At 44.1% G+C, this 21,912-nt stretch overlaps 1 protein-coding gene across 2 annotated transcripts in view; it reads right to left on the bottom strand.

Moving 5' to 3' along the window:
* Positions 1-21,912, bottom strand: part of DLGAP3 (DLG associated protein 3) — a 555,041-nt gene that overhangs the window by 40,481 nt on the left and 492,648 nt on the right. For both annotated transcript variants that reach the window (XM_060784572.2, XM_060784573.2), the window contains exon 8: positions 4,100-4,185. In XM_060784572.2, the coding sequence (XP_060640555.1) occupies positions 4,100-4,185 (86 nt within the window). The remainder of the gene's footprint in view (positions 1-4,099; positions 4,186-21,912) is intronic.

Below are 21,912 nucleotides of genomic sequence, written 5' to 3'. Positions count from 1 at the left end.
CTGGGGAGCGTGTTGAACTCCCGTCTATCAGCTCCAGCTTCTCATACAGGGACATCAGAGAAGCCTCCCACAGGATGCTAAAACATCCCGGCATCCCCTGGGCAAAGTCCTTGCAGATGGCCAATTCTTTCACACCAGAAGTGACTTACAGTTTCTCAAGCCACTTCTGACACACACACACACAAACACACACAAACCGAAGGTGAGGGGAGACAGAAGGACTGTATTACTAAACACTTTCCTTCTAGAAGTTCCACTCTGCAATCCTTGCTCCAAGGAGCATTTCCAGTCGACATGGTGGATTTTTTTTTTGTCGTGTCAAGAGCAAGTTGCTTCTGGTGTGAGAGAATTGGCTATCTGCAAGGACGTTGCCCAGGGGATGCCCGGATGATTTGATGTTTTTATCATCCTTGTGGGAGGCTTCTCTCATGTCTCTGCATGAGGAGCTGGAGCTGATAGAGGGAGCTCATCCGCCTCTCCCCGGATTCGAACCTGCGACCTGTCGGTCTTCAGTCCTGCCAGCACAGGGGTTTAACCCACTGCGCCATCAGGGGCTCCTGACATGGTGGATGTCCTTCCAAAAAAAAAAATGCCCCCTAACATTGATATAATCTGTTTATATAGATTATATTTTCTTCCACTTGTAGATAATTATTGCATGCACTGTGCGCTAAGAACGAGGCAACTCTTCGTACTTAAAATTCACTTTGGTTTTAGTTGGGAACATGGAGTACCCATATAGTTCCCTCAGCAAACAGCCTGAGGGTGGCAGGCTCTGCTTGGTTGGAGGGTTTGAAACAGAACTTAGATCAGTATCTCCCGGGAGTGCTTTATTAGTGAATTCTAGTGCTAGCAGGGAGTGAAACTAGTACTGCTTGCAGGACTTTCCAACTTCACGACTCTATTATTGCTTAGGCATCTATTCGTAGCAAAGAATAGACATTCCCCTTTTTCAATGACCCAGTGAGGTTGCTTCCAAATGCGTTTGGTCAAATGATATTGGTCAGGATTCTAGTTCATCTATTTAATGATCTAACTACCTTAGGTAAAGGTTGTCCCCTGACATTAAGTCCAGTCATGTCTGACTCTGGGGTGTGGTGTTCATCTCCATTTCTAAGCCGAAGAGCCGGCGTTGTCCATAGACACCTCCAAGGTCATGTGGCCGGCATGACTGCATTAGATGTATTTATTTATTTACTGTCTTTATATGCCACCCTTCTCAACCCGAAGGGGACTAAGGGCGGCCTTACAATTGGCAACAATGTAATGCCATATCAACAAACAATAAAATAAACACATAGAATCATACAATCATAGAGTTGGAAGAGAACTCGCGGGCCTTCCAGTCCAACCCCCTGCCAAGAAGCAGGAAAATTGCATTAAAGCACCCCTGACAGATGGCCATCCAGCCTCTATTTAAAAGCCACCAAAGAAGGAGCCTCCACTACACTCTGGGGCAGAGAGTTCCACTGCTGAACAGCTCTCACAGTCAGGAAGTTATTCCTAATGGATGTTTAAACAAGCATTCGGTTAATCCGTTGCAATGAATTATGATGACTAAAGGAGTGGTAATCATGGACGATGAATTTGGATTGTGACTCCAGTTACGAGATGCATTGGATGGTTATTGGTGGCCCAATAATTTGTATTGTATATGTGTTTTATGCTTTTAAACTGAATATTGTTGTTTTTTAAGTGTTGTAAACCGCAATGAGTCGCCGATTTAGGCTGAGATATTAGCGGTATACAAGCGCATAAATAAATAAATAATAAATAAATAATGTTCAGGTGGAATCTCCTTTCTTGTAGTTTGAAGCCATTGTTCCGCGTCCTACTCTCCAAGGCAGCAGATAACAAGTTCGCTCCCTCCTCCCTATGACTTCCTCCCATGTATTTATACATGGCTATCACATCTCCTCTCAGCCTTCTCTTCTTTAGGCTAAACATGCCCAGCTCTTTAAGCTGCCCCTCATAGGGCTTGCTCTCCAGACCCTTGATCATTTTAGTCGCCCTTCTCTGGACACATTCCAGCTTGTCAACATCTCCCTTCAATTGCGGTGCTCAGAACTGGACACAATATTCCAGGTGTGGTCTGACCAAGGAGAATAGAGGGGTAGCATTACTTCCCTGGATTGAGATCAGGCATGGGCAAACTTTGGCCCTCCAGGTGATTTGGACTTCAACTCCCATTATTCCCAGAATTATGGGAGTTGCAGTCCAAAACACCTGGAGGGCCAAAGTTTGCCCATGCCTGATCTAGACACTATAAACAAAAAATTAAAAGCAATATAAACATTAAAACACATTATTAAAATACCTAGCTAAGCAGTGTACCATGGCCCAGTCCACTCTCTATATGTACTAGACAGCTGCTGCTGCAAGCAATAGGGCTCTGTTCTCCTGCCAATAGGGATACAGCAGACCTATGTTTGCATCCTCTTTCCATGAGCAATATTTAATATGACAATCAGAAGCAGAATTCTTGTTATAATTTCCCCTTGCTCTAGAAATCAGGGATGGAAACAATAGTCTGTTGACTGGAGAACAGACCCTTGTTGCTTGCAGTGGATACGGTGCTATTTGAACTGGAAGACTTTTGTGATCCTCACATTTTCAACAAACAATATCAACAAACAATAAAGTAAATATATACTTTAAAACAAAAAGAATAAAAGCAACATAAACATTAAAACACATTATTAAAATATCAAGCCAAGCAATGTATCATGGCCCAATCGCCTCTCCATATTTGCCAGAGAGCTGCTGCTGCAAGCAATAGGACTCTGTTCTCCTGCCAATCAGGATACAGAAGACCTATGTTTGCATCCTCTTTCCATGAGCAATATTTATTATGACATTCAGAAGCAGAATTCCTGTTTTAATTCCCCCGTGCACTAGAAATCGGGGATGGAAATGATAATCTACTAGCTTTACCCACCACGCGTTGCTGTGGCCAACCTTCTCTCCCTCTTTCTCTCCTTCTTTCACTCCTTCCTTCATTTCATATCATGCTGTTCCCCCCCCCCCCCCCCGTGTCCATCCTGGCCAAAGCTGAATCCACCCTTTTCTGTCCTGGAGGGGGAGGAAGAAGGAGGGGGAGGAGGTAAGGTTGGGGTATGGGCGTTTAGGGGCGGGGCGGGGGAGGGAGGGGGCGTGGCGTGAACGTGGGGGGCGTGGGTGGGGGAAGAAGAAGGAGGGTGCATTGGAAAGAGGGCGTATGGGAGGGTAAGGGCTGGGCGACGGGGGATGGGGGCGTGGCTTGCGCGGAGGGTGCGTTGGCCGGCCGGCCATGTGTGCGCGCCGGGGACTTGCGGCGGGGCGCCATTGCGCATGCTCAGTTGTTTTGTCTAATTGTGAGTGTGTTTTAATGTTGTTTAGTATTTTGAATCGATTTGTGCATACCTTGTGGGTTGAGGTATGTGCATGGTAAATTTGGAAAATTTTCGTCGGGGTTTTTTTGAGTTTTGCTGTCCCGTTGGACGCCCTTTCTCTTTTTATATATATAGATTGATGGAGAACAGACTTCTGTTGTTTGCTGTGGCTGTGGTGCTATTAGAACTGGAAGACTTTCATGATCCTCACATTTTCTTAACACTATTGGATATATAGGGATCACAAGTAAAATCTGGCCACTATAATGTCACTTTAGGTTAGAGATTTGTAACTGCGACTGTGCCTTTGTGTAACAATTCCATCTTATACTCCTTAATAGAGTTTCTTTGTTGAGGAGGAGATTGCAAAGAAAAAAAATGAAAAAGCCATTAGAAAATACAGGTAAGTTATAGAAGATGATGACATTTTCTGGACCATGCCTACAATTCCATGAACAAAGCACGGTGCTTGCAGCCTTATCTTCAAGAAGCCAGGGACAAATCAGCTGCTGTTCGTAGCCAACATCAGTGGCTCTATGAATCTTTCTTTCTTTAGCGAATCTTTGTAGGCTTGTGCTGAGAATATTGATCTGGGGAGAAAAGGGCACTGGAGGACACTTTTATTCAATGGCAACTGAGCGGATGCAACAGCTTGCAAAGCTGCAAGTTCAGGAGGGCTAATAGCCAGTGACAGACAAGCACCAAGACGGATGTTTAACCAGCCATACCTTTTATCTTCTTCCACTTGGACCCCGATGGAGTGGACCTCTCTGTGGCTTCTACTTTCTGTGTCAGAGTCGGAGATGGTTTCCACCTTTTTGGGAGGAGAAGGGGGAAAGAATAGGCAAAGAGGGGGAAAGAAAGTAGAAAAGGAAGACAGGAAGGAAGAAAGGTAAAGGAGGTTGAATATCTGTTATCCAAAAACACTTGGGACCAGAAGCATTTTGAAATTTGGGACTCAAGTCTAAACAGGAAATTCATTTCTGTTTCTGATATACCTGATACATACAGCCAGGTAATTTTACAAACGATACTTCTAAATAACATTGTGGATGAACCAAGTTTGTGTACAATGAGCCAGGCATGTAGCCGGGGGGGGGGGGGGGGGGGGCTCGGGGGGCTTCAGCCCCCCCCCGAAATTCTCATGGTGGTTCGCGAAAAGGCCTTACTGGTGCATTATTTAAACTGTTATGTTTATTCATATCATGATCTGATCACCATACTCAATATATCCCATATGCATGGGGGTATTCGGGTAATGATACAAAAGGTTTGCTAGGCTAGACCCTCTTTCACTCAGACTCAGCCCCACCCGAAACTCAGCCCCCCCGAAACCCCCCCTGAAAAAAAATTCAGCCCCCCCGAAACGAAATCCTGGCTACGGGCCTGCAATGAGCCATCAGCAAGCAAAGGGGTCACTATCTCAGCCCACCATGTGGACTATTTTGAAGTATTGTCGAAGGCTTTCATGGCTGGAATCACTAGGTTCTTGTGGGTTTTTTTTGGGCTATATGGCCATGTTCTAGAGGCATTTTCTCCTGACGTTTCGCCTGCATCTATGGCAAGCATCCTCAGAGGTAGTGAGGTCTGTGGGAATTAGGAAAGTGGGTTTATATATCTGTGGAATGACTGGGGTGGGGCAGGCTACCAGTATTAAAAAACTCTAAAATTACAACAGCAAAACAGCAGAGAGGAAACAACCAGGCACATCTTAACACCTCTCAACAAAAGATTTCCCCAGGCTCAGCCAGGCCTTCAAATGCTAATGAAGGTGGTCAGTTGAAACATTCACACCCAGCTCCAGCAGAGAAGAGCTCTTTGCCCCATCCCAGTCATTAGGCAGCCCCCCACACTGTCCTCCATCAGAAGAAATTGAAGACTTAGAATCATAGAATCAAAGAGTTGGAAGAGACCGGATGTGTCATCCAGTCCAACCCCCTGCCAAGAAGCAGGAATATTGCATTCAAATCACCCCTGACAGATGGCCATCCAGATATATAAACCCATTTTCCTAATTCCCACAGACCTCACTACCTCTGAGGATGCTTGCCATAGATACAGGCGAAACGTCAGGAGAGAATGCCTCTAGAATATGGCCATATAGCCCGAAAAAACCCACAAGAACCTATTTTGAAGTATTTTGGAATTCTGGATAAAGTATGCCCGACCTGTAGTATTCCATAAGCTGAGTTCCAATATTGGGCAAAAGTAAGATAAAAATGAATACATTATTAAAATACCTAGCTACCTACCATGGCCCAGTCCACTCTCCATATTTACTAGACAGCTGCTGCAAGCAATAGGGCTCTGCTCTCCTGCCAATAGGGATACAGCAGACCTATGTTTGCATCCTCTTTCCATGAGCAATATTTAATATGACAATCAGAAGCAGAATTCTTGTTATAATTTCCCCTTTCTCTAGAAATCGGGGATGGAAACAATAGTCTGTTGACTGGAGAACAGACCCCCGTTGCTTGCAGTGGCTGCGGTGCTGTTTGAACTGGAAGACTTTTGTGATCCTCACATTTTCAACAAACAATATCAACAAACAATGAAATAAACATATACTTTTAAAAAATAAAATAAAAGCAATATAAACATTAAAACACATTATTAAAATAGCAAGCCAAGCAGTGCTTGTCATAAATACAGGCAAAACGGCAGGAGAGAATGCCTCTAGAACAGTGGTTCTCAACCTGGGGGGGGGGGGGGGTGTCGCGAGGGGGCGTCAGAGGGGTCGCCAAAGACCATCACAAAACACAGTATTTTCTGTTGGTCATGGGGGTTGTGTGTGGAATGTTTGGGCCAATTATATCGTTGGTGGGGTTCAGAATGCTCTTTGATTGTAGGTGAACTATAAATCCCAGCAACTACAACTACCAAATGTCAAGGTCTATTTCCCCCAATTTCCACTAGTGTTCACATTTGAGCATACTGAGTATTCATGCTAAGTTTGGCCCAGGTCCATCATTGTTTGAGTCCACAGTGCTCTCTGGGTGTAGGTGAACTACAACTCCAAAACTCAAGGTCAATGCTCACCAAACCCTTCCAGTCTTTTCTGTTTGTCATGGGAGTTCTGTGTGCCAAGTTTGGTTCAATTCCATCATTGGTGGAGTTCAGAATGCTCTTTGATTGTAGGTGAACTATACATCCCAGCAACTACAACTCCCAAATGATAAAATCAATCTCCCTCAAACTCAACAGCATTCAAATTTTGGTATTTTGGATATTTGTGCCAAATTTGGTCCAGTGCATGAAAATACATCCTGCATATCAGATATTTACGTTAGAATTTAGTAGCAAAATTACAGTTATGAAGTAGCAACGAAAATGTTATGATTGGGGGTCACCTCAACTTGAGGAACTGCATTAAGGGGTCGTGGCATTAGGAAGGCTGAGAAACACTGCTCTAGAACATGGCCATATAGCCCGAAAACACCTATAACAACCCAATGTAATTGATTATAATTGCTGTTCCTACACTAAGCACTGTGTTTTGCAACTTTATGTATCTGTAACTACATTGCAGAAATGCAACTCTGCCGTGTTGGTGGATTGTGACAATGCAATAGAAAATGTCAATGTGCATTGGGCCCTTCTGGCGTGTATCAGGATCTCACATTTTGCGGTCACACTTCTTACCCAGTCCCTTGATACATACTGGAGAGTGCACCAATGTGCTCCAGAACCTATGGCACTTGTACTGTGGTATAATAGTCACTTCAATGGATATCACTGAGCAATACTTTGTAACATAATGGCAGTCCCTAGGTCAGTGTTTCTCAGACTTCCTAATGCCACAACCCCTTAATACAGTTCTTAATGTTGTAGTTGACTTTTGTCGATGTCGATCAAAGTCAACATCGACGCCGAAATACAACACCGCCTGAGCTCTGCAAGTGCTGGAGGTCAGCTGTGACCAGCAGTGCTGCAGTGCTGCAGAATTCGAGGAGGCACGAGTGGAGGGTGAAAGAGAGAAACATGCCAGGAGGAAGGTGCGTCAAGCCAACCCCGACCGGGACCGCCTTCCACCTGGAAACCAATGCCCTTACTGCGGAAGAAGATGCAGAGCAAGAATAGGGCTCCACAGCCACATGCGGACCCACAAGGAAACGCATAATGGAAGACCATCTTACTCGTCCAACGAGAGATTGCCTAAGCAAGTAATGTAGCAACCATAGCATTATTTTCGTTGCTACTTCGTAATTGTAAGTTTGCTACTGTTATGAATGGTAATGTAAATATCTGAAATGCAGGATGTATTTTCATTCACTGAACCAAGTTTGGCACAAATACCAGATACATCCAAATTTGAATATTGGTGGGCTTGGGGGCGGGGGGGGGGGTTGCTTTTGTCATTTGGCAGTTGTAGTTGCTGAGATTTATAGTTAACCCACAATCAAAGAGCATTCTGAATTCCCCCAACGATGGAATTGAACCAAAGTTGGCACACAGAACTCCCATGACCAACAGAAAATACTTGTAGTTCACCTACATCCAGACAGCACTGTGGACTCAAACAATGATGGATCTGGACCAAACTTGCCACAAATACTCAATATGCCCAAATGTGAACACTGGTGGAGTTTGGGGAAAACAGACCTTGACGTTTGGGAGTTGTCGTTGCTGGGATTTATAGTTCACCTACAATACAAGAGCATTCTGAACCCCATCAAGGATAGAATTGGGCCAGACTTCCCATACAGAACCCCCATGACCATCAGAAAATAGTGTGTTTTCTGATGGTCTTTGGCGACCCCTCTGACATCCCTTTCGCAACCTCCCCAGTGGTCCCAACCCCCAGGTTGAGACACACTGGTTTAATGGAAGAGAATAATACATCTTAGGTTCTTGTAGGTTTTTTCGGGCTATAGGGCCATGTTCTAGAGGCATTTCTCCTGACGTTTCGCCTGCATCTATGGCAAGCATCCTCAGATGAAGAGCCCAAAAATTCATAAGGACTCCACCCCACTCAGACCCATCGTGAGTGCCATTGGATCCCCCACATACGACCTAGCAAAATTTCTTGCTGCACAGTTACAAAGCCATATTGGGCTCACTACACACCACATCAAGGACTCAGCTCACTTCATAGAAAAAATCAGCAATCTCAAGCTAAATACCAACGACAAACTGATCAGCTTCGATGTGGTATCTCTATTTACCATGGTCCCGGTAGCAGACACCATGGCACTCATCAACCAGAGGTTCCCAGAAGACATCACGGCTCTGTTTCACCATTGCCTCACCACCAGTTACTTTCAGTGGGACAATGAATTCTACGAACAGAAAGATGGAGTAGCTATGGGGAGCCCCCTCAGCCCGGTCATAGCTAACTTCTACATGGAACACTTTGAAAAACAAGCCCTGGAGACAGCAACCAAAAAGCCCACAATATGGTTCAGATATGTGGATGACACCTTCACCATTTGGAGCCATGGAGAAGAAGAACTCAACAGGTTCCTGGAACATCTTAACAGCATCCACCCTAACATCCAGTTCACTATGGAAAAAGAAAATGAAGGAAGACTGCCTTTTCTAGATGTCCTAGTCATCCGCAAACCAGATCAACCATTGGGTCACACCGTTTACAGAAAACCCCCACACACAGATAGATATCTACATAAAAACTCCTACCATCACCCAAGTCAAAAAAGAATCACCATTAAAGCCTTGGCGGACCGTGCAAAAAGAATCTGCGAACTCCACCTCCTCCAAGATGAACTGAACCACCTCAACTGGGCTCTCCAGGCCAATGGATACTCCACCTCAGACATCAGAAGAGCTGCAAGACCGAGAACAAGCCACGAGAATAAAGATGAAGATCCACCCAGAGGAAAAGTGTTCCTGCCATACATCAAGGGAACCACTGAAGACCTCACTACCTTTGAGGATGCTTGCCATAGATGCAGGCGAAATGTCAGGAGAAATGCCTCTAGAACATGGCCCTATAGCCCGAAAAAACCTACAAGAACCTAGTGATTCCAGCCATGAAAGCCTTCGACAATACATAATACATCTTGAAAAGAAGAAGGGGAAGGAGAAGAGACTGGCGATTAGAAGAAAGAATAAGAAAAGGGGGAAAGGGAAAGGAAGAAAAACAGAAAGGTCAGACGAGAAATGATATTTAAAGAGAAGAAAGAGCAGAGCAGAGGAAGATTCAAAGGAGGGAGGAGAGGAGGCAGAGGTCTCCTTTGCAAAAGAGGTGAGAGCCTTTTAAATTCCCAGCACCAGATGCAAAAGGAAATCCAGATAAACTAGAAGAGCAGAGAGCAGAGATCAAGAGCTATGGCCAGCCAACTCTTTCTTTTATTCCCCTGCCCCATGAGATGCCAAGTCAAGTTCAAAGGCCTTACTTTGGCAAACTGGTTGGAAGGAAGGATGAACCTGATCCCAAAAGCCAGGAGAAAGGCTCGCAAAACAGTGGAGAACCCCAGGGAAATCAGCAGAAGCAGACAGCCAGATTAAGGGCTGAAACTCACTGAATGAAGCTTGAGCCATTCATCGCCTAACTCAGCGTTTCTCAACCTGAGTGGTCACCAAAGACCATCCGAAAACACAGTATTTTCTGTTGGTCATGGGGGTTCTTTGTGGGAAGTTTGCCCAAATCTATTGTTGGTGGAGTTCAGAATGCTCTTTGATTGTAGGTGAACTATAAATCCCAGCAACTACAACTCCCAAATGTCAAGGTCTATTTCCCTCAAACGCCATCTGTGCTCATATTTGAGCATATGGAGTATTTGTGCCAAGTTTGGTCTAGATTCTTCATTGGGTTGATGTAGTTTTTTCGGGCTATATGGCCATGGTCTAGAGGCATTCTCTCCTGACGTTTCGCCTGCATCTATGGCAAGCATCCTCAGAGGTAGTGCGGTCTGTTGGAACTAGGAAAAAGGGTTTATATATCTGTGGAATGACCAGGGTGAGACAAAGGACTCTTGTCTGCTGGAGCTAGGTGTGAATATTTCAACTGACCACCTTGATTAGCATATAATGGCCTGACAGTGCCTCGAGCAAACTTTTGTTGAGAGGTGATTAGATGTCCTTGTTTGTTTCCTCTCTGTTGTTGTGCTGTTGTAATTTTAGAGTTTTTTTTAATACTGGTAGCCAGATTTTGTTCATTTTCATGGTTTCCTCCTTTCTGTTGAAATTGTCCACATTCTTGTGTATTTCAAGCTTCTTCATTGTTTGTATCCACAATGCTGTCTGGATGTAGGTGAACTACAACTCCAAAACTCAAGGTCAATGCCCACCAAACCCTTCCAGTATTTTCTGTTGGTCATGGGAGTTCTGTGTGCCAAGTTTGGTTCAATGCCATAGTTGGTGGAGTTCAGGGTGCTCTTTGATTGTAGGTGAACCATAAATCACAGCAACTACAACTCCCAAATGACAAAATCAACCCCCCAACCCCACCAATTTTCAATTTGGGCATATTGAGTATTTATGCCAAATTTGGTCCAGTGAATGAAAATACATTCTGCGTATCCGATATTTAGTTTACATTACGATTCATAACAGTAGCAAAATTACAATTATGAAATAGTAACAAAAATAATGTTATGTTTGGGGGGGGGGGTCACCACAAAATGAGGAACTGTATGAAGGGTTGAGAAACACTGGCCTAACTCACCTTGTTTTGAGAATAAAGTGGGGGATCCACATGACATTACATTCATATTAGCTTTCTCCAATCTGATGCCCTTGAGATATGTTGGAGTCTAAAACAGGCATAGGCAAACTTGGCCCATCCAGGTGTTTTGGACTTTAGCTCCCACACTTCCCAACAACCTAAACATGCCCAGCTCTTCAAGCCGCTCCTCACAGGGCTTGTTCTCCAGATCCTTGATCCTTTGAATTGCCCTCCTCTGGACACATAGCAGCTTGTCAACATCTCCCTTCAATTGCAGTGCCCAGAATTGGAGATGGTGTGATTCAAGGCGTGGTCTGGCCAAGGCAGAATAGAGGCAAAATAATCAAAGTTTAGGCTCGAAACAGTGCCCAAAATAAACAAAGTTTAGGCTCAAAACAGTTGCCTTTTTGGACTTCCATAATTTGTTTAGGCTCAAAACAATTGCCTTTTTGGACTCCCATAATTTGCCAGCTAGCCTTGCTACTGCCCCCTATGGATAAGAGCCTATGCCGGATGGAAGATTCTGGGAGATGTCATCCAAAACAATACCTTTTCCTATTTCTTGCTCCTGTCTGCAGTTGGAAAACATAGCCAACTGCAAACAGGAGCAAGAAATAGGACAATGCAAATTTTAGCTAATGAAGAACGAGGGCATGGGGCAAAAGTGCAGTATTGTGGCATTAACTGTAGACCATTGGGGCTCGACATTCCCAAAGGCTTATCCAAACAACCAAACAACCAGGGACAAATGCAAGATACTCCACTTTGGCAGGAAAAACGAAATGCAAAGCTATAGAATGGGGGACAATGCCTGGCTCGAGAGCAGTACGTGTGAAAAAGATCTTGGAGTCCTCGTGGACAACAAGTTAAACAAGAGCCAACAATGTGATGTGGCGGCAAAAAAAGCCAATGGGATTTTGGCCTGCATCAATAGGAGCATAGTGTCTAGATTTAGGAAAGTAATGCTACCCCTCTGTTCCGCTTTGGTTAGACCACACCTGGAATATTGTGTCCAATTCTGGGCACCACAACTCAAGAGAGATATTGACAAGCTGGAATGTGTCCAGAGGAGGGCGACTAAAATGATCAAGGGTCTGGAGAACAAGCCCTATGAGGAGCGGCTTAAGGAGCTGGGCATGTTTAGCCTGAAGAAGAGAAGGCTGAGAGGAGATATGATAGCCATGTATAAATATGTGAGAGGAAGCCACAGGGAGGAGGGAGCAAGCTTGTTTTCTGCTTCCTTGGAGACTAGGACACAAAACAATGGCTTCAAACTACAAGAAAGGAGATTCCATCTGAACACGAGGAAGAACTTCCTGACTGTGAGAGCTGTGGAACTCTCTGCCCTGGAGTGTGGTGGAGGCTCCTTCTTTGGAAGCTTTTAAACAGAGGCTGGATGGCCATCTGTCAGGGGTGATTTGAATGCAATATTCCTGCTTCTTGGCAGGGGGTTGGACTGGATGGCCCATGAGGTCTCTTCCAACTCTTTGATTCTATGATTCTATGATTCTAAGTCTTCAATTCCTTCTGAAGTAGGACAGTGTGGGGAGCTGCCTAATCTCCGTAGGGAGGGCGTTCCAAAGCTGGGGGGCTACCACCGAAAAGACCCTCTCACTTGTCCCACCAACTGTGCTTGTGATGGTGGCAGGATTGCGAGGAGAGCCTCTCCGGCAGATCTTAATGCTCACGCAGGAACATAGAGACGGATGCGGTCACAAAGATAGGCAGGGCCCGAGTCGTTTAGGGCTTTGTAGATGATGACATGCACTTTGAATCGGAACAGGAAACTTATCGGCAACCAGTGGAGCTGTTTTAATAGGAGCGTTGTCCGCTCCCTATAATTAGCTCCAGTTAGAAACCTAGCTGTCTATCAGTTGCAAATTTCCGAGCTGTCTTCAAAGGAAGCCCCATGTAAAGTGCATTGCAGTAATCCAACCTGTATGTAACTAAGTAGATTTCCAGTAGATATGTTGTGCCAGCACACATTTTATTATTATGTACTAGCTTGGGGACCCGGCGTTGCCCGGGTTATTAGAGAAAGTGGGTAATGGTGGTTCTGTATGCCAAGTTTGGTCTTTATTGGTCTTTGGATAACGGCTGCATTATTTTCAGGAAGTGAGTGAAGGTACTTGAAGTCCCATCATCCATGGCCCATACTCCTACAAACAGCAGCAGGATATAGAGTGGGTCATGGGGGCTCTGTGTGCCAAGTTTGGTCTTTATCAGTCATTAGATGAAGGTGTCAGTGGTGTCAGTAAGTGAGTGAAGGTACTGTAAGTCCCATCATCCAAAGTCCATCCCCTTTCAAACTGCAGCAGGATGTAGAGTGGATCATGGGGGCTCTGTGTGCCAAGTTTGGTCTTGATCGGTCATTAGAAGAGAGTTGCAGCAATGTTTTGAAGGGAGTGGAGGTACTTGAAGTCCCATCATCCATGGTCTGTCCTCCTCCAAACTATAGCAGGATGTAGAGTGGGTCATTAGAGCTCCATGTGCCAAGTTTAGTCTTGATTAGTCATTGGCGAGGGTCTCAGTGGTCTCAGGAAGTGAGCAAAGGTACTGCAAGTCCCATCATCCATCTCCAAATTTTTCCAAACAACACCAGGACGTAAAGTGGGTCATGAGAGGTCTATGTGCCAAGTTTGGTGTTGATCCGTCATTGGATGAGGTTTGCAGAGGTCTTAGAATGTGAGTGAAGGTACTGGAAGTTCCATCATCCATGGTCCACCCTTCTCCAAAACTGCAGCAGGAGTAGAGTGGGTCATGGGGGCTCTGTGTGCCAACGTTGGTCTTGAGTGGTCATTAGATGAGTTTTGCAGCAGTCTTGGGTAGTGGAGGTACTTGAAGTCCCATCATCCATGGTCTGTCATCCTCCAAACTGCTCCAGGATGTAGAGTGGGTCATTGAAGCTCCATGTGCCAAGTTTAGTCTTGATGAGTCATTGGCGAGGGTCTCAGTGGTCTCAGGAAGTGACTGCAAGTCCCATCATCCATTGTCAAATTCTTCCAAACCGCACCAGGATGTAGAGTGAGTTATGCAGGGTCCTGTGTAAATTGTGATCCTGATCCATCATCGTTGGCAGTTGTAATGGTGTTAGGAAGGGAGTGCAGGTATTGCAAGTCCCATCGTCCATGGTGCATCCTCCTTCAAACTGCACCTGGATGTAGAGTGTGTCATGGAGACTCAATGTGCCAAGTTTGGTATTTATTGGTAATTGGATGAGGGTTCAGTGGTCTGAAGAATTGAGCAATGGTACTGCAAGTCCCATAATCCACGGTCCATCCCCGGCCAAACCACACCAGGACGTACAGTGGGTCATGAGAGGTCTATGTGCGAAGTATGGTCCTGATCAGTCATTGGATGAGGTTAACAGTGGTCTCAGAATGTGAGTGGTGGTACTGCAAGTCCCATCATCCATGGTTCATCCTCCTCCAAACTGCAGTAGGATGTCGAGTGGGCGATGGGGGCTCTGTGTGCCTATTTCGGTCTGTATTGGGAGTGTTCTGACCCAGCCCCCTTTGGCCTTTCCTTTCCTCTCTTTCTCATCTCAGAATGTTGGATTTGAGGCTGGCCAATCAGAGACCATATGCAAATTTCCTTCTGTCATGCCCCGTTTCTGCCATGAACCCTCTTCTCCACCAGGGGCTCCTATTGAAGCTGGCCAATCAGAGACCATATGCAAATAGCACCACAGTGGCAGCCAATCAGAACGCTGGCACATACACTTCCGCCCTCCACAATTCCTCTGTCCTTCCCATACAAACAAACACTCTTCTTTATTATATATACAGATGTGCCTGTATCTCGTATAAGGGGATGGTTTAACCTCCAGTTTGCTACTGAAACTGAATTACCGTGCTGCGAGATGATGCATATTGAAAAAGTGTGTTTGGAGGTACAAAATTCTGGGACAAGATTATGCAATCCGAAAATAAGTTAATCTCAAAGATATACAAGAAATTATTAGAAGAAGAAGGAGACGGAGACAAGGAGGAAACATACATGAAAAAGTGGAAAGAAAACCTAGGAAGAGAGATAAGGAAAGAACAATGGGAAGACGTGTGGAATAAGAAATTAAAATATACGAAAGCGATGGAACTCAAAGAAAATTGGTTTAAGATAGCATATAGGTGGTATATAACTCCACACAAGATTGGGAAATTTAACAAAAGTATAAACACAAAATGCTGGAAATGCAGAAAACATGAAGGGACATACTACCACTTATGGTGGACATGCCCAAAAGCAACAATATATTGGAAAAATATACAAAAATCACTACAAAAAATCCTAAAAATGAATATACCCCTAAAACCAGAAACATTTCTACTTGGGATCCACGACATAAAAATGGAGAAGAATAAAGACAAAATCCTATTTCTCCTAACAACCGCGGCCAGAATAATATATGCAAAATATTGGAAGGAAAAAGAACCTCCGGGAGAAGAAGAATGGCTAACAAAGATCCTGGATATAAGAAATATGGACAAATTAACTTACATTCTTTCAAAAAAAAAAGGGCACTCCATCAATAGAAATTGATTGGAAACAAGTAACAACATATCTGATAGAAGAAAAAAAATATGAAAATAATTACATGAAAAAAGGGCAAGAAAAACAAAAGGGGGAGAGCAGAAGAGAGAAGAGAGAGAAGGAGTTTAGAAGAAGAAGAAATGAAGGAAGAGGAAAACCTCCAGAAGATACCGGGAAGTCAACGCCAGACGCACACTTATCACACACCCCTTCTTTCCCCACAGTGATTCCCTATTTCCGTTTCTACACCCGTCACATCCCTTACTCCAATCAACCTCCATTAGCATTTCTCCCACTCTGCCCCCTCTAAACTATTACCTCTCCCCCCTTTCCCCCACCTCTTGTCCCCTCTTTCTTATACCTATCCGTCCAGATACTGAATATGTTTTATTTTTAACTAAAGCTAATAAAGATTATTTTAAACAAAAAAGTGTGTTTGAAAAGCTGTGCTCTAAATCAGTGTCTTCTAGTGGTGGTGCACTACAACTCACATCCATCCGCAGCACCCAACACTCTACAAATACATTGGACTGCAGTTCCCATCCACACAGCTTTTCCTCAACTCAGTACCCTCCAGATATCCTATTATCTTCAGCATGCCAACTCCAAGACCTAACCCAATATCCTGCAGCTATATTGAAATACAACATCTCTCACCCTTATAATCTATATAAATAAAAACATAATGTTCGTTTGTGGGATTAAGATAACTCAAAAACCACTGGACAATTTGACACCAAATTTGGACACAAGACATCTAACAACCCAATTTATGTCCTTCACTCAAAAAAATTTGATTTTGTCATTTGGGAGTTGTAGTTGCTGGGATTTAGAGTTTACCTACAATCAAAGAGTATTCTGAACTCCACCAATGGTGGAATTGAACCAAACATGGCACACTGGACTCCTGTGACCAACAGAAAACACTAGAAGGATTTGGTGGGCATTGATCTTGAGTTTGGGAGTTGTAGTTCACCTACATCCAGACAGCAATGTGGACTCAAATAATGATGGATCTGGACCAAACTTGGCACGAATATTCCATATGCCCAAATATGAACACAGACGGAGTTTGGGGGAAATAGACCTTGACATTTGGGAGTTGTAGTTACTGGGATTTATAGTTGTGTTGTGTTGTGTTTTGAGGCCTTGGCCTATGTAAGCCGCATCGAGTCCTTCGGGAGATGCTAGCAGGGTACAAATAACGTTAATAATAATAATAATAATAATAATAATAATAATAATAATAGTTCACCTACAATCAAAGAGTGTTCGATTGGGACAGAATTGGGACAAACTTCCCACACAGAACCCCCATGACCAACAGAAAATACTCAAGTCCATTCAGTCCAACTCCCTGATGCTACAGAAAAAAGGGAAGGAAGTAAAGAGAGAGGGAAGGAAGGAAGGAAGAAAAAGGAGGGAGGAAAGAGGTGGAGAAGGAAGGAAGAAGGGAAAGAGGGAGGGAAAGAAAAGGGGAAGGAAGGAAAGAGGTGGAGAAGGAAGGAAGGAGAGAAGGAAAGAAAAAATTGAAGGAAGGAAGGAAGGAAGGAAAGAGGGAGCAAAGGAAGAAGAGAAAGAGGGAGGGAAGATTGGGCACAGCAACGTGTGGCGGGTACAGCTAGTACATTATATACATATGTAATATATACATGGCACCATCGTAAGCTGTTTGAGGCCAACCTTTTTCTCTTTCGTAACTTCCCCCTCCATGGCACATTTCGTGCTACGAAAACAGAAATGCAGGCATCAAAAAGCAATGTCACCCTTCAACACGCAGCAGGCATCTTTGCTTCCTTTGCATAAACACACCTCATTTGCATGTGCTATTTTAAAAGGGCTATTTATTCCTAGGGTGGGGACAACAAACACAGAAGCAGGACACAAGCAAAACAGAGTGGCAATAGGCGCAGAAGTGATAGGCTACTTCTGGGACAGTAAACCAGATCCATTATGTAGAGCCCGCTTCCCTGTTTTTCCTTCCTCCACTGAAGCCTCTTTTACAGATATGAGGGCTGAATGAAAAGTAATGCCTCCACCTTCGTTACTTGGGTTTGGATGGGAATATTTTAATAAACCAAACACATAAATAATCCTTAGAATGTGCTCTTTAACTACCACTATTAACTTTTTGACATAATCACCAGACAACTGGATACATTTCTGCCAACAAACAAGTTTTCTGAAGCTGTCACGGAAGAAGTCTGTGCACTTTCATTTCAGGCGTCAGCATCCTGGGTACCCATCGTGCACATATCTTCTGATAGCCAAGCAAAGCAATAACGTGACCCACACATTCTTGTAAAATGCCGATTATGCTTGCAATTTCTCTCCGAGTGATACGACAATTGTCCTGAATCAATCTGTCAACCTTTTACTTGTGAAACTCAGTGGTTGCTGTCACAGGACGTCCAACTCTTTGTTTGTCATGCAAGTCAGATGTTGCCACCTCAACATCTCTAAACTTACTCGCCCAACGATGCACAGTACTCACATCAACATAATCACCATAAACAGCTTGCATTCTCTGATGAATCTCCTTTGGGGTGACACCTTCTGCTGTCAAGAATTCAATGACTGCACGTTGCTTAGGTCGCATTGACCGACTTGTGTCAAGGTCAGACGCCAGCCAATTCAGATAATAAATTGCTCTTCGACAGAGTCTTTCTCGCGAGTAGTCTTCCTGCTTCTCCTAATACTACCAGTATTACTATCATTGCTAGCAGACTCTATCACAACAGACTGTCTGCACAGGGTTCCATACTTCGCACTTTAACAACACAACCGTTCAATGCTAAGGCTTCCTGCCAAAATGGAACTGTAGCGGAGAGTCTACTGAATAAGCCAGTACCTGCCGCATACCAGTACCGCCATCTAAGCCTTTAAAGTCCTAAACGGTTCTGGCCTGACCTACCTGTCTGAACGCATCTCCTCCTATGAACCAGTTAGGACATTAAGATCGTCTGGGGAGGCCCTGCTCTCGATCCCGCCGGCTTCACAAGCACGCCTGGCGGGGACGAGAGACAGGGCCTTCTCAGTGGTGGCCCCTCGGCTGTGGAACGCCCTTCCTGCAGATATTAGATCGACCCCCTCCCTGCTGGCATTTCGGAGGAAAGTAAAGACCTGGCTGTTTGAACAGGCATTCGACTAAGCAGTGTGATTGATTGACTGACTATTGGAACACGGAATATCGGATAACGAGTTTGGATTCTGATTTCATTGATGAGACCTGATGGATTTGTTATACTGATGTAGTGATGTATTGATATTGATGTTTAATGATTTGTGGTGCTATTGCTTTTATAGACTTAATGATTTCGTATTGTGTATACCCGGTGGCGCAGTGGGTTAAAGCACTGAGCTGCTGAGCTTGTTGATCGAAAGGTTGCAGGTTCGATTCTGGGGAGCGGCGTGAGCTTCCGCTGTCAGCCCTAGCTTCTGCCAACATGCAAATGTGAGTAGATCAATAGGTACTGCCCCGGCGGGAAGGTAACGGCGCTCCATGCAGTCATGCTGGCCACATGACCTTGGAGGTGTCTACGGACAATGCTGGCTCTTCGGCTTAGAAATGGAGATGAGCACCACACCCCAGAGTCAGACATGACTGGACTTAATGTCAGGGGACTACCTTTACCTTTACCTTTATACCTAAATTGTTGTAAACCGCTCTGAGTCGTCTAAGGGCTGAGAAGAGCGGTATACAAATAAAGTAAATAAATAAATAATAATAAATCTGGGTTGTTGTAGGTTTTTTCGGGCTATATGGTCATGGTCTAGAGGCATTCTCTCCTGACGTTTCGCTTGTGTCGATGGTAAGCATCCTCAGAGGTATGCCACTACCTCTGAGGATGCTTGCCATATGACCAACAGAAAATACTATCTTTTCTGATGATCTTTCGTGACCCTTCTGATACCTCCTCATGACTCCCCCAAGGGGTCCCAACCCCCAGGTTGAGAAATGCTGATGTAGATGCACCCTTGGATACAAATATGTAAGTATCCAATATTGGAGGTTGGTGCTTTTAAAAAAATGATTGACTTCAGGTGGAATTTTAGCATTAACTAATTCCAGAATTAAGTTATTTCATTAAGTTACTTATTAAGGAATTGGGAGAGAACCCTAAAGAGGCAACATATGTTTAGAATAGCTCTGTTAAGCCCAATGTTTAAAGTTTCATATCTATGATTAGTAAGAGCGGCATGGAAGGGGAGGTTTCTTTGCATTTGAGTACATCTTGAAGCTTACAACCATGCACGAATCAGTCATAAAGTAATACATCAGTAATAATCATGGATGGCATTTTCCAGCTTCATGCTGGAAGGGTTTTAGTTCAGGCATTTAACTTACATTTAAATGCTCATCTATTTTATTAAATGTAAATTTAACTGTGAGGTATCACCCTTCTAAGGTAAATGAAGCTCATGGGCTGGAATCCTGTATGTCCTTTCATGCAATGTTAATTTGTTTGCCCTTAACTAAGCAGCAGAAGAGCTAAGAAGCTTAGTTACTGAATTGTAAAGATGCATAATGCATGCACATTGGATGCACACCGGAGCCTCCTTCTTAGGCTGGATCTACACTGCCATTAATACAGTTTACACTACATTATATGCTCAGTATAAGCAAAGGTAAACGTTTCCCCTTGACATTAAGTCTAGTCATGTCCAACTCTGGGGGGTGGGACGCATCTCTATTTCCAAGCCGAACAGTCAGCTTTGTCCGTAGACATCTCCAAGGTCATGTAGCCAGCATGACTGCATGGAGTGCTGTTACCTTCCCGCCGGAGAGGTACCTATTGCTCTACTCACATTTGCATGTTTTTGAAATGCTAGGTTGGCAGAAGCGGGGGCTAACAGTGGGAGCTCACGAGAGCTTCTGGTGTGAGAGAATTTACCGTCTGCAAGGACGTTGCCCAAGAGATGCCTGGATGTTGGATGTTTTACCATCCTTGTGGGAACCTTCTCTCATGTCCCTGCATGGGGAGCTGGAGCTGACAGAGGGAGTTCACCCTGCTCCCTGGATTTGAATTTTGTCAGTAAGCGCTTTAACCCGCTGCACCACCAGGGGTTCACCTATGCTCAGTATATATCCATATAATGCAATTCAATGCAGTTCAAAATTACTGATTTGGCAGTGTAGCTTTAGACAAAGCATCCTCTTGATCACCAGTCCTGACGCAATGTTCCTACACCATCAACTCTGCTGGACTGGAAATGCTGTCCGAATGCCCGCTCACCGTCTTCCAAAGCAGTTACTATACTCCCAACTCAAGAATGGAAAATGTAATGTTGGCGGACAATTGTGGCAAAGACACCAAGAACTGGGAAGCCCTGGTGCTTGAGCGCTCTAGCTGGAGGTCAGCTGTGACCAGCAGTGCTGCAGAATTCTACGAGGCACGAATGGAGGGTAAAAGGGAGAAATGTGCCAAGAGGAAGGTGCGTCAAGCCAACCCTGACTGGAACAGCCTTCCATGTGGAAACTGATGCCTTCACTGTGGAAGAACATGCAGATCAAGAATTGGGCTCCATAGGCACCTACGTATCCACATTACACTTGGAACGCCATCATACTCAGACAATGAGAGATCACCTAAGTAAGTAAGTACGGTAAGTAAGTTCTTCCTAATGTTTAGGTGGAATTTTCTTTCCTGCAGTTTGAATTCAATGCTCTGTGTTTCTTAGTCTCCAGGGCAGCAGGAAACATGCTTATTCCATTTTCAATATGACATCCTTCATATACTGGTATATCTCAAAATGTCTCATGTCCTCTTCTTTCAGCCTCCTCCAAGCTAAATATACCCAGCTCACTAAGCCGCTCCTCATAGGGAAAGAGTCATAGTTTCCATATCTTTGACCATCTTGCTAATTATGAATCACCAGTTCTCTACTGAATATGGACAACACAATTTGATTTCTTTTACACCACTTTCGTGCATGCAATGCCCCAACAGGAACCTGGCCATTGTTTATTAAAGAAACCACCAACCCCTTACTTATTATCTTTCTGATCTGAACCTTTGTCTTGGGAGAAAAATGTTTTGAGCTCGTCATACTGTGCTTTTATATTTTTAATTTTTAAAATAGCCAGAAGGCAAATCTTTGTGCTCTGGCATTTAACATTTTGGGAAATCTCTCAGGGCCACATTTGGGATTTTTTTTATAATTAATTTTATTGAGTTTTTTCTTCAACAGTGAAAAAGGTGGAACAATCAACATTATATAGTAAAGTAGGAAATAGAGAGATAAAAGTAGAAGGTAATGTAGTGAGGGGGGAAGAGGGGAAGTGGAACGACTAAACAAGACAAACCCAACCACCCAACCACACCAAAACCAACCACACGAAAAAGAGAAAAAAAAGGGATAAAATAATATCTTCAATAGGTT

The sequence above is a fragment of the Anolis sagrei genome, chromosome X (assembly GCF_037176765.1).
Source record: "Anolis sagrei isolate rAnoSag1 chromosome X, rAnoSag1.mat, whole genome shotgun sequence".
Lineage (NCBI taxonomy): Eukaryota > Metazoa > Chordata > Lepidosauria > Squamata > Dactyloidae > Anolis > Anolis sagrei.
This window is presented reverse-complemented; position numbering and strand designations above follow the sequence as displayed.